Source organism: Dasypus novemcinctus, chromosome 10 (assembly GCF_030445035.2).
Source record: "Dasypus novemcinctus isolate mDasNov1 chromosome 10, mDasNov1.1.hap2, whole genome shotgun sequence".
Taxonomy (NCBI): Eukaryota; Metazoa; Chordata; class Mammalia; order Cingulata; family Dasypodidae; genus Dasypus; species Dasypus novemcinctus.
The window spans coordinates 14,954,613-14,969,337 of NC_080682.1; the positions used below are offsets into that span (position 1 = coordinate 14,954,613).

Consider the following 14,725-nt stretch of genomic DNA (forward strand, 5'->3'; position numbering starts at 1 on the left):
TGGAGACATTTTCGGGACTTGGAGTTATCCTAGGTGGTGCTGCAGAGACAGTTACCAGACATTGTATGTCCTCCCATGGCCCACTGGATGGAACGTGGGAGAGTGTGGGCTATGATGTGGACCATTGACCATGAGGTGCAGTGGTGCTCAGAGATGTATTCACCAAATGCAATGAATTTCTCATGATGATGGAGGAGATTATTGCTATGAGGGGAGGAATGGGGTGAAGGCGGTGGGGGGTACATGGGGACCTCAAAATTTTTGAATGTAATATTAAATAAATAAAGACAAAAAATAAAAAAAAATGAAATGTGTTAGATACACACCATAGAGCATTAGCCATCATTTAGAATCAACTGATAGGTATGATGATAACAGCATGGATGGATTTTAAAATAAATTGCTGGGATGATAAAACTGTGTGTGTGTGTGTATGATATACATTAATAACAAATACATGCCTACAGTACAACACGGTGTGTTTTCTGGGGAATTTAAAAAATAAAAGTATGCACTTTATACACAGTGGGACAGTTGTTTGTGGAGGGAAGGAAGTGGAAGTAAGATATAAAGATTGAAGGAAATTAATAAATAGGTAAGTTTCTTTACAGACAAAAGCATAATAAGATACTATTTCTAAAATGCTTATAAAATTCAAAGTGTGATAACTATAGAGTGAAATTGGGGCAAAAAAGATGTTAACATTTTTTGACCTGGACTTTCTAGAAAACTAAACAACTGCAGACATTCATTCGTGAAGTCTCAGTATTATAATGAGATAGCTAATTGTAACATGCCTTTTGCACTATGCAAAGGTAAGCTATGCAATTTTTAAATGTCTAGAAAGAAACATTAGTTACAGTATTTAGAGCTATTCTGCTGAGATGCTTTCACAGTAAATGGAGCTGTTCATAATCAATACTAATTTCTCTTTTCAAAATGAAATGATATCCTTGAGTCAGCATTCAGTACATCACTCTGTCAATATTTGGTCTAGATTTGACTCCAGAAATGTTTACCCTTTCTTAGAATTTCTTTTGTATGGAAGAATCTCTTACTCAGGCTGAACAAACCAAACCTGAATTAAATTTATGCTCAACAACCAAACAGAAAAAATAGCCATTTTCATGAATTTTACTTTTTATTAATGGAATGGGGGAAAGGAAAGACTCAGATGGATTATTTTCCAAGAAGCCTCTTGAACAAAATGAAGTTCTTCATTCACCACTAAACTGTCTTCCTTTATTGAGGCCATGATGGTTCTTTAATAGGTAGGAAAAGGATCCCCACTGTCATGAACCTGAGGTAAGTTGGGTGTCAGTAAATTAATAATACAATCTAAAATAAAGAACTACAGAATTTGGTATTGCATTTTAGAAGGAAAGCTAATAGGAATATTGTCATCATTGAGATTTTAAAATCAAACCATGTGTTTTTGATGCTTCTTTAATAATTTTCTTTCTCCTTTCCTTCCTTTCCATCCATCTTTTTTCTTTCTTTAAGTTGAAAGCCAAAGTCAATGCTATATGAAGAGAGTCCCCCAAATATGGACTGATTATATAAGAATATGTAATTTTCTAATCAAACTAAATTGCATTATGCTTAAGTATAGTGTTGAATATCTAACAGTTTAAATTCTATCTAGTTTGGATGGAAAACTATACATTGATATATGTCCAAGTCATGTTTTTTTCTCTTTCCACTTTAATCAGAGATGAATTAAGAACTAGGCTTGTATGTATACTTGTGTGTTTGTTTGTATTTGGTGTGTTTTATTTATTTTGCTTTTGACTATAAACATTTATTTTTTAATATCTGAATTTTAAACTGGCTGCTGAGTTTACTACTTGGCCACCACTTCCTAATCTCATAAACTTGGCCTTTTACCTGGCCCTTATCTGGGCCTTAATCTCCTTACGTTGCTGTTCTGTTTCTTGACTTTTCCAGCTGTAGCTCTATAGTCGCTCCACAGATAACACAATTTATTCCTACATCTTGGTCAACCACCTATAAATTTCAACAACTCCTCACTACGGAGCTATGGACTCATTTTTCCAATTTCTCACTAGATGTTTTGTCACAGATGATCCTAAAGCACCTGAAATAAAATATATCTCAAACTAAACTTATCCTCTTACCAACACATCATTCCTTCTCTTTTCCAATTAAGAGTGCCACCATCCACCCCACTGCCCTGACCTGGATGTTAAGAAACAATCCCAAACTGAAACAATCTGAAAATCTTTGATATGATCTCCTAAAGATATTGGAATTCTGGTCTCCTTTTCTCTGTCTCCCATAATTATAGTTTAGACAGGCAACCGTTAGCACAGCATTCAGCTCTGTTATAATTCAGCCTTCATCTATTTCCCTGGCCCCATTTCTTATGACTCAATCATCAAACAATGTGCTCCAGCCATATCCATCTACTTACCATTCAATAAATATGCAGATATTTTGTTTAAATAATTTCTATTTTGAAAGAATATGATAAAATTAAAAAGAAGAAATAGTCATATCTAATAATTCTATGGCTCTCCCACTTTCTCTTGATATTCACAGGCTGCCTTTTCATTTATATTGCTAAGAGAATTTCTTTTTAAAAGCATATGTGTTATATGTCATACCAGGGTAACGGGGGCATTGAAGACCTGATTCCTGAATCTCTAATTGCTTTTGGTAAATGTTTGGTAAGTCTTTCCTCCCTGTTGCTATTTGTCCAGATACTTAGAAAAATGTCATTTGAGGAAGTTTTCCTTCATTCTATTGTACTATAATTTCTGTCATTCACATTCCATAGTGATACTTTCACTAGGAACAAAACCCAATTGTTTTGGATGTAGTTTTAATGCCAAGGTTTACCCATATCATTTTTACCCTGGCTCTCAGCTCAGAACCAAGATTCCCTTGATTTTCTCAATCTTCACTTACTTTGGGCATTTTGTTCTCATTCCCATTCTCCCATGAGAGCAATGGTAGACCTGATCTCAGTTATTTGTACTTGAGCATGAATGAGTTTCAGTGCTTGGAATGCTGTAAGTATGTACTTAATTGGTACATTAAGTGGAGGAAAATATTATTTGAGTATCAATGACTTCATTTACGTGAAATCCTAGACTTGGCAATATGTGAGAACATAACCTGTCAGCATCTGTTTCTCTCCTTTCTCTCAATTATCCTTTATCTTCTTTGGCTCTAAGATGCCCATTTCTAAGCATTCTATTCTGTCTTGTTATTTCCTAAATCCTGCTCTGAGTCTTTTCTGGATCATATGGGAAAATGAACACTCTCTCCTTCCCCAAGTTAACCATGGGCTTCTATGTTTTTACGATCACCTTGTTTATTAAGCCTGGGCCTGTGGAGTGGGTACCTGGGAGGAAAATGCAGTCTTACCTTTCACCAAAGTGAAATGTAAGTGAAATTACAAAGTGAAATGTAATTAACCTCATGATGTTGAGGTTAATTGGAGATAAAGTATGCCTTCAGATATGAATAGTAAGTATGGAGGAAGTAGGAAGATGGTTTCATGAAAAAAGGGTTTATCATCTTTTCCAACACCTTGGTCACTTACTCCAAAACCTTGGTTTCTGTGGACATTAAAGTTCATGAGCTTCAATATTCAACTTGTTTTCCAGTGAAAGCATGGTCTGAGACCTCAGCATCCCCATTTATCTGTGCATGCTAAACAACCTCTACAAAGTATTTTGTTTCCAGAAGAGTATCTGTTCAATTAAATGGATCTGACCCAGAACCTGATATATTTTTTTATCTTATTTTTTTCATGAGTGTGTGGACATAAAAATATGCTGTAATATCCTTTAATACAAAATACTTTTGTCTTGTTATTTACCTTCAATTTATAGTGCACAGCAGTTAGTACAGAATGTTTTCAGCTATCCACAATCACAGATTAGAGATGACACTGTTTATTCTTAACTTGTATCAACACCTTAGATCAGCAAGTTGGGTTTTATCAGAAGTCAATAGGGAGAAATGAGATACTCACTGTATATTATCTGTGACGTTTTGCATGGTATACCCATTGAGCCACTGTACTTGCCACCATCAACTCCAAGAGGGTGAACAGATACACATAGTTAGAAAGGATTTTACCGGCTCTCTGAATCCAAAAAGAAAATACATATCTTTACAGATATTTATTTATTAGTACTTTTAAATAAGGCATCATAAAATTGCAGGAAGATAAAAAATAGAAGAGAAAAATTATATACTATATCCACAACCTCAACAACTATGAATGTTCTTATATATTTTTCTTGATCATATCATAACATAGTTGTTGTGGAGATGATAAACTGGAAACTTTCTGCCAAATAGATAATGAAAATCATTGATTGAATTTTCTGATTGTTGTTGGGGATAAAGTCAGTGAATATCATTGTGACCTATGAACTTCTGCAGCAGATGGAATAACACCCTCTTGAATGTTCAGTGTTACAGAACTTATTTAAAGGAAATGTGTATAAAATTAGGCCTACTATTAGAAAAGGGCCCTGAGGTGGAAATCACAGTGGAAACAGAATATTTGGATTGGTAATTGCGCCTTAATATAAAGGCTTCAGTGTCCTAGAGTTAGCCAATTTCTTGCTGGGATTGCATCTCTGATGATAAGCTCAATAGATCTGTATCCTCTCAGGATCATTGGTCAGGGAATAAGAATAGGGAATCTATAATATTGGAAGTCCAAGCCTGAAGTACCCAGGGCACCTTTGTGAGAAGGCTGCTTTGGGGTATTGGGATCAGTTTTCAGTAGTTATACCATTTAATAGTCACTGAAGCCATGGCACAGGAAAGTATGGACATGCTTGGTGGACTGCTGATAAGCTCCAGGACTCTATCAACAAGGGGTTTGGAGTCAGTGTTGCCTGTTTGGCCTCCAATGTTCTTGAATAGTTTGGGAGAGCCAACAGGGAAGAGTCCTCAAGAGGAATATACTAGGCTTACTTGCTAATATAGGTATTGGTTTTTCAAGTGATGAATTGGAAAAAAGAAGAGTTAAGACATAATTGTACTCCCATCCAGTAAGGTGAACCATTCCTATTATACCAATATAATCTTAGCAATATATTGATGTTTATGTTTATTTCAGATTTCACTTTGAGGTGTCCTTTATGGTATGTATCATAACACAGTGGTATCCCCTGCAGCAACAAAATAGTCCTTTGACATGCCAATGAATTGATTTTTGTTAGAACTCAATTTTATTGGGTGAGAGACCATGCAATTTAGACCACCATTGATTAGAAGAAATGCTCTGCAAGTGACTATCCCTATGACCCTGGGCAGTTAGTTTAACACTTCAAAACTTGTTTCATTATTTGAATCAGGGACATATTCATTTCTTTAGGAAGTTTTATAAACCTATTTTCTGTATGATATTTTCAAAGCTACAAAAAACAAGCAAATGGAGAGTCATATATGCTTTGGATTAATCTAATTAAGCAGTAATTTGGAATGTTGAAGTAAGGAGAGCTTGTTGAGTTAGGCTAGAATTTTTAAAACAGGCAACTACAATTGACTCAATTCAGAAAATTTGGTTTTAGGTCCTGGACAAAGGTTCAGCTTATTTTGACCTGCCAAGCCCAGGGCAGATGGAATAGAGCAGAAGGACCAGAATCCATAGGAAAGTAATAGGTCCTTAGGCTTCAATTCTTTCCCAACTTGCTTAGAGTAGAAGGACAGAATCCATAGGAAAGCATTAGCTCCTGAGGCTTCAATTCTTTCCCAACTTGCTGAGCACTGACTCCCATCTCCTTGCTCCTTTAGACCCGCTTCTGCATACCAACAAATACAGAAATGTGCACCTATGTCCACAGTCACATGTGCACAGAGACACAGAGATACACACAGATACTGGAATTTAGCACAGACACATTTAAAATGACTCAACAAACATGATAGATCAATTGACACAAATCAGGTGGGGCAAACATGTCTACCAAGTGATGTGCATACAGATCAGAGTACACATACATTAGAGTTCAGCCTTAATCTATTCATAAACTAAAACCCTGATATTGAACAATAATCCCTTGGTATCATAAATACATAAGGACACTTTTTCCTTCTTTAAACATCAATTCCTGCTGTCACAAACTTGATCTTTTAATGCCTGGGATAATGGCCTTGGAGATGTGAATATCTGGAATTAATTTAGCTGCCCATCATAAAATATCTTGGCTGCTACATTAGTCATTAATCTAATATGATATGTTGTGACTCAGAATACTTCTATTAATATTTATAATATTTTCCATTTTTTACTGAGGTTTCTGTTGTTTTAAGATCTGGGAATATAAACTGTAGTGTGACCAAATTCGTAATGGTTGCATATGCCAAAGAGTAAGCCAATGATGAAGGTCACAGCCATACCTTGCCTAATACTAAAACACTCTGCTCTCCAAAGATTTTAATAAGTTATTCTAAGGTTTTGATGAAATCTCATAGGAACCTGACACTTACCTGTGCCCAAATAGGTTTCCTTACATTTCCATTGTATATTATAAACTCAAGTAATAGTGAAATCAGGCCAAGTGATGCAATGCAGGCACTGATGATACTCATTACTACAGTGTAGGTCACCTGGAATAGATACAAAGAACCACTTGGTCATTGGAAATATAAATAGGTATAGCAATAAATGATGTAAGAACACCAATCTTTTCTTTTCTAATAATATAAAATTTATAACATTATAAATTTTCCTCAAACCACCGCTTTGCTGCATCCCAAAAATGTTGCTGTGCTTTGTCAATTTTCATTAAAATTAAAGACACTTTCTAGTTTCCCTAATTTCCTCTAATTTCTCTTCGATCCTTGAGTTATTTTGCCATGTTTTATTTAATTTCCAATATTTGGGGATTTTCTAATATTTATCTTTATGTTACAGATTTCTAGTAATTTTGGGGGAGGGCAGGAAGTAAATTTTCCCAGCAGCTCTATTAGAACAGGACTAGAGTATCCCTAGAGTATGGTTCTTTTAAATAAAATATGGTCTTTTTGAATGTATCTGCTTACAGCCTCAGAGTTAAACATTTTCTTCTTTCTGGCTAAGCTGGAAATCTGTTTCTGAGCAATGTGTCTTCTACTTTTAACTCTGTAGCAGCTGTTCTTAGCTAGACTTTACAAAACATTGCCCTGTCAGTGTACTGCTATGTACTCAGCCAAGGGTCTATGGACTTCTGGGTCTTTCTCAGTGCCAGCTCCCCCATCTCTTAAACCCTAGTTCATAAGTACCAATAGCTTCAGCAGCTGTAGATCACAATGGTCCTACAGCTTGGGATCCATCTTCCTGTGTCAACATTAGAATACTGTCCCCTGGCAGACAGCTTGTGTATCCATTCTTTCGGGAATCTCAGTCTGTTCTATTTTCCAATAACTAAAAACTCTTGGTTCACATATTTTTTTTCCAGTGTTACAGAGTTTTATAGTAGGAAGAAAAGTTGATGCCAGTTTCTCAGGCATGGCCAGAAGCAAGTCCCCAACTCCTGCTTGTTCTCCACAGTCTAAGCATGAATCCACTTGCTGTGAACCTAATGCAGTGGTTAAATGATTGAATTTTGAAGCCATACCGAATGATTCTAAATTCAAGCTCCATTGCTTATTAATTGTGTGAATTAGGGAAAAGTACTTATATTCCTCATTTCAGAGTTTCCTCATCTATCAAATGAGGATATCAATGGTACCAAATTTATAGGGTTATTTGTAAGATAATATATGTAGAATGCTGAGCACAGTAACTGGCATATAATAACAATAAACACTTTTTAATAGCTTTATTGATCTATCAGTTACATTCTATAAAATTCGTTCATTTATAGGGTTCAGTTAAATGGTATGTAGTTTATTCAGAGAGTTGTGCATGTATCACCACAACTTCATTTTAGATTATATTCATCCTTTTCCAAAGAAACACCATACCCAATAGCAGACATTCTCCGTTCCTGCCCCCATTCTTTGAGTCCTGAGGAAACAACTATTTACTTTCCATCTGTATATTTGACTATTTTAGATATTTTATATGAATGAAATCACACAATATGTGGACTTCTTTTATTTAGCAAAATGTTTTCAGGGTTTGTCATTTTGTAACAGTATCAGTACCTGATTCTTTTTTTTAAAAAGATTTATGTATGTATATATGTATGTATGTATGTATCTTTCCCCCCTCCCTCATTGTTTGCACTCACTGTCTGCTCTCTGTGTCTGTTTGTGTTGTGTGGTCTCTGTGTCTGCTTGTCGTCTTCTTTTTCTTAGGAGGCACTGGGAACCAAACCTGGGATCTCCCATAAGGGAGGGAGGTGTCCTACCACTTGAGCCACATCCACTCCCTGCTTATTGTGTCATTTGTTGTGTTTCTTGTGTCTTCTCATTGTGTTATCTTGCTGCACCAGCCCATTGCATCAGCTTGCTGTTTTGCTCATCTTCTTTAGGAGGTACTGGGAACTGAGCCTGGACTTTCCCATGTGGGAACCAGACACCCAACGGCTTGATCCACATCTGCTCCCCGGTACCTGATTCTTTTTTATTGCCAAATAATATTCCATTATATGGGCATACAACATTTTGCTTATTTATTCATCAGTTAATGACCATTTGGGTCTTTTTTATACTTTTTCGTTATTATGAGTAATGCTACTATTAATAGTCATGTACAAGTGTTTGTGTGGACATATGTTTACATTTCTCTAGGGTATATACTTAGGAGTAGATTTGCTGGGTTGTTTGGTAATGCTGTGCTTAATTTTGAGAGACTACCAAATTGTTTTCCAAACTGGTTGCACCATTTTACCTTCCCATGAGCAATATATGAGGGTTCCAATTTCTCCACATTCTTGCGAATATTTATTACTGTCTTTCAGTTGTTCTTTTGACATTGTTGTTAGATTGCCTACCAGGTTGAAGAATTTCCTTTCTATTACAAGTTTTTGAGTGTTGTTATCATAAAAAGATGTTGGATTTTGTCAAATGCTTTTTTGCTTATTTTGAGATAAATGTGTATTTTTTTGTCCTCTATTCTATTAACCCAGTGTATTTACGTTGTTTGACTTGGAACTTAAGCCAACCTTGCATTCCTGTGATAAATCCCTCTTGGTCATTGAAGCAGTTTGATATTATTAATGAATTCCAAAAAGACAAATGAGTCTATATGGCTAAGAGTCTTCAAAAAAGAGTCAGGAGATCATCAGAGGGATCATGCTTGCTCATGCCTCAGTAGGATCCCAGAGACAGTCAAAGTAGATACAACCCCAGGTACTGATACTCCTGAGGGCTATGGAGACACACATGTTCTATGGTCATGGCAGTTGGCTCTGGAGTTCAGTGCCTTGTCAGTGGGCTCTACTTCAGAATTTGTATTCCTGAGTGTGATGGAGTTGGGCACAGATGTGACCTTTCCACACATGCCTCTTCTATCACTTTTACTGAGCCTATAGTTGGTGCTGGGGTTGGTGTATACCCAGGAGACTTCAATCTCTGGACTGGCCATGTCCCAGCTGGGCCCTGAGCCTCAGCAGAGTTGCAGTTTCTACTTTCTGGTTTGTTGGACTTGCACCGGTTGGCTAACAGGGAGGTGAAGATGGTCAACCACCACACCAGGGAATTGAGAGTGCCTACAACTCCAAGCAGGAGAATCACATCCATCAACCATGTGGGATCTAAGCCCCCTCTCAATATAGGGGTGAAGTGGACATCACCAACCCAGGGTCCACAGGATGGAAAATTTAATATGCATTAGAGTGAATTTACTCGTATTCTACTATACAACTATTGTGACTTAGTGGAAGAGACTGTAGCATTATCTGGAGAAAGTGACCATGGTAGTTACTGAGGGCAGGGATAGGGAAAAAGAGATGAGATGTGGGGGCATCTTCAGGACTTGGAATTGTCCTAAACAATATTGCAGGGACAGATGCTGGACATTATATATCCTGCCATAACCCAGTGAATGGACTGGGGGAGAGTGTAAACTATAATGTAAACTATAATCCATGCTGTGCTGCAGTGCTCCAAAATGTACTCATCAAATGCAATGAGTGTGCCACAATAATGAAAGAGGTCATTCATGTGAGAGGAGTGGGGGGTTGGGGTGTGGGTTATGTGGGACCTTTTATATTTTTTAATGTAACATTATTTGTGATATGTGTATCTTTAAAAAAAAGACAATTTAATAAAAAAATTTTAAAAAAAATTTATCATTGTAAATGCCCATATGAGAAAAGAAGAAAGATATCAAATAAATAACCTAATCTTCCACATTATGAAATTATTTTACATAAGGGAAAACTAAATTCAAAGCTATCAGAAGGAAGTAAGTATTAAATAACAGTATAATTTTTTTTAAAAAAAGAATAGAACAACAATAGAGAAAACCATGGAAACCAAAATTTAGTTCTTTCAAAAGATCAACAAAATTGACAGTTTTAACTAGAATGACCAGGGAAAAAGGGAGAAGACTCAAATTACTAATACCAGGATATCACTACCAAACATACAGAAATTTAAAAAAAAAATTCATGAAAGAATACTATAACTGTATGCTAATAAATTAGATAAATTAGATGAAATAGACAAACTCAAAGAAAAACCCAAACTGCCAATATTGACTAAAGAAGAAATAAAGTATCCAATTGACCTTTAGCAAGTAGAGAGATGAAATACATATTTTAAAAACTTCCCACAGAGAAAGTCCAGACTCAGCTTCAATGGTGAATTCTTCTATTGAATATATAAAGAGTTAATGCCAATCCTTCATAAAATTTTCCAAAAAATAGAATGGGGGAATATTTTCCAATACATTTTATAGGACCAATATCACCTTGATACTAAAATCAGAAAAAGACATTGCAAGTAAAAAATTACCACAGACTAATATCACGTCTATTGTTATCACATCTTTTCTTGTTCTTCATTAGTGAATTTTTCATTTCAGTATTTGTCCTTTTCAACTCCAGAATATTTAATTGGGTCTTTCTTATAATTTCTGTTTCTTTATTGATATTTTCTATTTGGTGAACCATCACTATCATACTTTGTTATATTTCTTTAAATATTGTTTCCTTCAGTTCTTTGAATGTATTTGTAACAGCTGATTGGGAATCCCCTAAGTGCCAGGGCAAAAACCAGTGAAGAAGGATGGTCCAGTGATGGACCCTTGATACTGATGGCTATACTTATGAGCCTATGTGCTTGAAATTTCAGCTAGGCCTAGAGCTGCAGGGTGCCTCAGAGTTACCTCCTGAGAGCCTCCATGTTGCTTAGATGTGGTCACTCTCTGAGCCAAATTCAGCCTGTAAATGCTTTCATAGCCTTTCCCCCCAGCATGGGACATGACTCCTGGGGATGATGCTCCCTGGTGCTGAGGAATTACTACCAAGCACCAGCTGGTGATGCAACTAGAAAAAAGACCTTGAATAAAAGGGGGAAATGGTAAAGACAAATGAGTTTATATGGCTAAGAGACTTCAAAATGAGTCGGGAGGTCATCTGAGGGGTAGGTAGTGGTGCTCCTGAGGGCTGTGGAGACACCCAAGTACTACGATCATGGCAGATGGCTCTGGAGTTCAGTGCCTTGCCAGTGGGCCCTACTTTGGAATTCATGCTCCTGAGTGTGATGGAGTTGGACTCAGATGTGACCTTTCTACACGTGCCTCTTCTGTCACTTTTACTGAACCTGTGGTTGGTGCTGGGTTGGTGAATGCTTAGGAGACTTGAATCTCTAGACTATCTGTGTGCCAGCTGGGCCCTGAGCCTCAGCAGACTTGCAACACCTACTTTCCAGTTCCTTGGACTTACCCAGGTCAGCGAACAGGGAGGTGAGGATGGTCAACCATCACATCAGTGAACCAAGAGAGTCTACAACTGCAAGCAGGAGAATTCCATCCATTAACCATGTGGGATCTAAGCCCCCTCTTGATTTAGAGGTGGAGTGAACATCACCATCATAGGGTCCTCAGGATGGAGGAATGAAATATAAAAGGAAATTTAAAAGGAAATTCTGGAGAACTAGACAATCCTAGGGAACTTTGAAAAGCTCCAATACCAGAGTGGACTTACTGATATTCTACCATAGAATTTTTGTGACTTTAGCAATGGAAGAAATTATATCATTGATGTGGAGACAGTGGCCATGGAAGTTGCTGTAGGTAGAGAGAGGGAAAAAGAGCTGTGATATTGGGGCATTTTCGGGACTTGGAGTTGTCCTGAATGATACAGCAGGGACAGATGCAGGACATTATATATCCTGCTATAATCCACTGAATGGGCTGGGAGAGAGTGTAAACTACAACGTCAACTACAATCCATGCTGTATAGCAATACTCCAAAATGTATTCATTAAATGCAATGAATGTCTCAATAATGAAAGATGTTGTCGATGTGGGAGGAGTGGGGAGTGTGTGGGGTAGGATAATGGGAACTTCATATTTTTTCATGTAACATTTTATGTGATCTATGTATCTTTAAAAATAAAAATAAAAAGAAGCCTTGGTCTACCAAGCCCAAAACCTTGCCCCCCTTAGGGACATTTTCTATTGGTTGCCTCTTACTCTATATGTATGAAATATGTTATTAGTTTTTTTATCTGTCTCATCATTTCTTTTTTTAATGGACATTTCACATAATTTATTATTTTTAATGCTCTTTATAGTTTGTTTTCTTGTACCTATTCATTTGTTTAGTGAGTTTCCTGGACTAATTCTGTAAGTCATACATTCCCTCAGTGTGGGCCCATGAGTTCTCTGATTTTAAAAGTTTCTTGTTTCTGTTTTTAATATTGTCTTTCTAGGGATCATTCCTAAATCAGTATAATTTAGTGACCAGCCAATAATCTTTCAGATTACCTTAAACATCTTGCTGGTATGTCTTCTACTTGCCAAGCGCATTCTGAATGAGAAGATTTCAAACATTCAAACACCAATGAATTTACAAAGCAGCCTTTGCTTTTACTTCTTGCTTGTTTGGGTTCTCACAGGACAGCAGTGTTGTTTCTTAGGTCTTTTCTGGGCATGCACATAACTTTCCAGATGTTTGAAGACATTTAGGTCTCCAAGAGTATATTGGAGCTTTTCAAAGTTCCCTAGGGTTGTCTAGTAATCCAGAATTTCCTTTTAAATTTCTGGGGATGTTTCCATTTACCCCAATGGAAATATCATCCTTCAGCAGCGTGATATTACCAGCTGGTTGATATTATTTCAGTAACACATTGGTTAAAGGGCTTTATCTTTTACTGAGCTGAGTAATGTGTCCAAACAGTCACAAAACTCTGAGAATTGGGTGGCAGACTTGGCCGAGTGGTTAGGGCGTCTGTCTACCACATGGGAGGTCCGCGGTTCAAACCCCAGGCCTCCTTGACCTGTGTGGAGCTGGCCCATGCGCAGTGCTGATGTGTACAAGGAGTGCCCTGCCACTCAGGGGTGTCCCCCGCGTAGGGGAGCCCCACACGCAAGGAGTGTGCTCCGTAAGGAAAGCCGCCAAGCGTGAAAGAAAGTGCAGCCTGCCCAGGAATGGCACCGCCCACACAGAGAGCTGACACAACAAGATGACGCAACAAAAAGAAAGAAATACAGATTCCCGTGCTGCTGACAACAACAGAAGCGGACAAAGAAGATGCAGCAAATAGACACAGAGAACAGACAACCGGGGTTGACGGGAAGGGGAGAGAAATAAATAAGTAAATCTTAAAAAAAAAAAACTCTGAGAATAGTGATTTTTCGTAGGGCTGCAAATTCACACAAAATTTTGTGCTTTTAAGAGCGCTTTAAAGGATGTCAGTTCTTTCATCTTGCACAGTGCCTGCTTTCATGGCTACCACACCACTGAGTTGGGATAAGAATGGGGATGGGAAGCCCCAAGTTTAAACATCACAGACACTTTTATATGAGGTTTAGTAATACCTCTTGGACAGATGATTTTTAGTTTATACTGTGGTTTTGGTTAATTTCCATTGTCTGAAATGATTAATTTTAGTTATTTTGTCAGCACTTTCCTTGCTTTTGTGGAAAGTGAGCTTATGGAGTTCCTCACTCTGCCATTCCAGAAGTCAGTATCTTGCATCAGTATTCATCATTCGAATTATTTGTTTTATCTTACTTCCTATGAACACAAAACCCAACATTGTTTATAGGAAGAAATATAATCCACACTCTTTACAACACATCACATTTCATGTTCATTATACAATCAAATGTTACTAAGCTTGTGAAGAAACCTGAATAAAAGAAGGTAATAAAAACAAATTTTGGGTCATCTCAAGACATTCACATTAATATGATTTTCCATTCACATGTCATAACTGACATTTTAATTAGCATTGAGTCATTTATTATTTAGAAATATAACTTCTTTTTTAACAAATCAGTTTTGTTGATACATATTAATAAAGTGTAAACCCATCCAACATGTACAATCATTGGTATTTGATATGATCACATAGTTGTGGATTCATAACTTCAGTCATTATTAGAGCATTTTCATTATTCCAATAATAATAATAATAACCAACCAATAATAATAATAACCAAACAAACAAAAATAGCTATTGCCTCTCAATCTCTCTATGCTTCCTCTGCCATACATTGCTGCTATTCTGTTTCCATCTCTCTAGTTTATTGGTATTTATATTTAGTAAAAGCTGTTGTATATGCAATATAGCCAATATCCATATTTCACATGGACTTTCACTATATTATACCTTCCCATGTTAATTT

General features: G+C 36.8%; 1 protein-coding gene across 4 annotated transcripts in view; it reads right to left on the bottom strand.

The window, feature by feature from the left end:
- Positions 1-1,122: 1,122 nt before the first annotated feature.
- Positions 1,123-14,725, bottom strand: part of LOC101412349 (membrane-spanning 4-domains subfamily A member 12-like) — a 37,633-nt gene continuing 24,030 nt past the window's right edge. For all 4 annotated transcript variants that reach the window (XR_188960.5, XR_011649900.1, XM_071217995.1 and 1 more), the window contains 3 exons: positions 6,484-6,603; positions 4,007-4,120; positions 1,123-1,300 (listed from right to left, as the gene is read on the bottom strand). Coding sequence is in view for 2 of the 4 variants with exons in the window: in XM_071217995.1 (XP_071074096.1) it covers positions 4,013-4,120; positions 6,484-6,603 (228 nt within the window). In the remaining 2 variants the exon portion in view is untranslated. The remainder of the gene's footprint in view (positions 1,301-4,006; positions 4,121-6,483; positions 6,604-14,725) is intronic.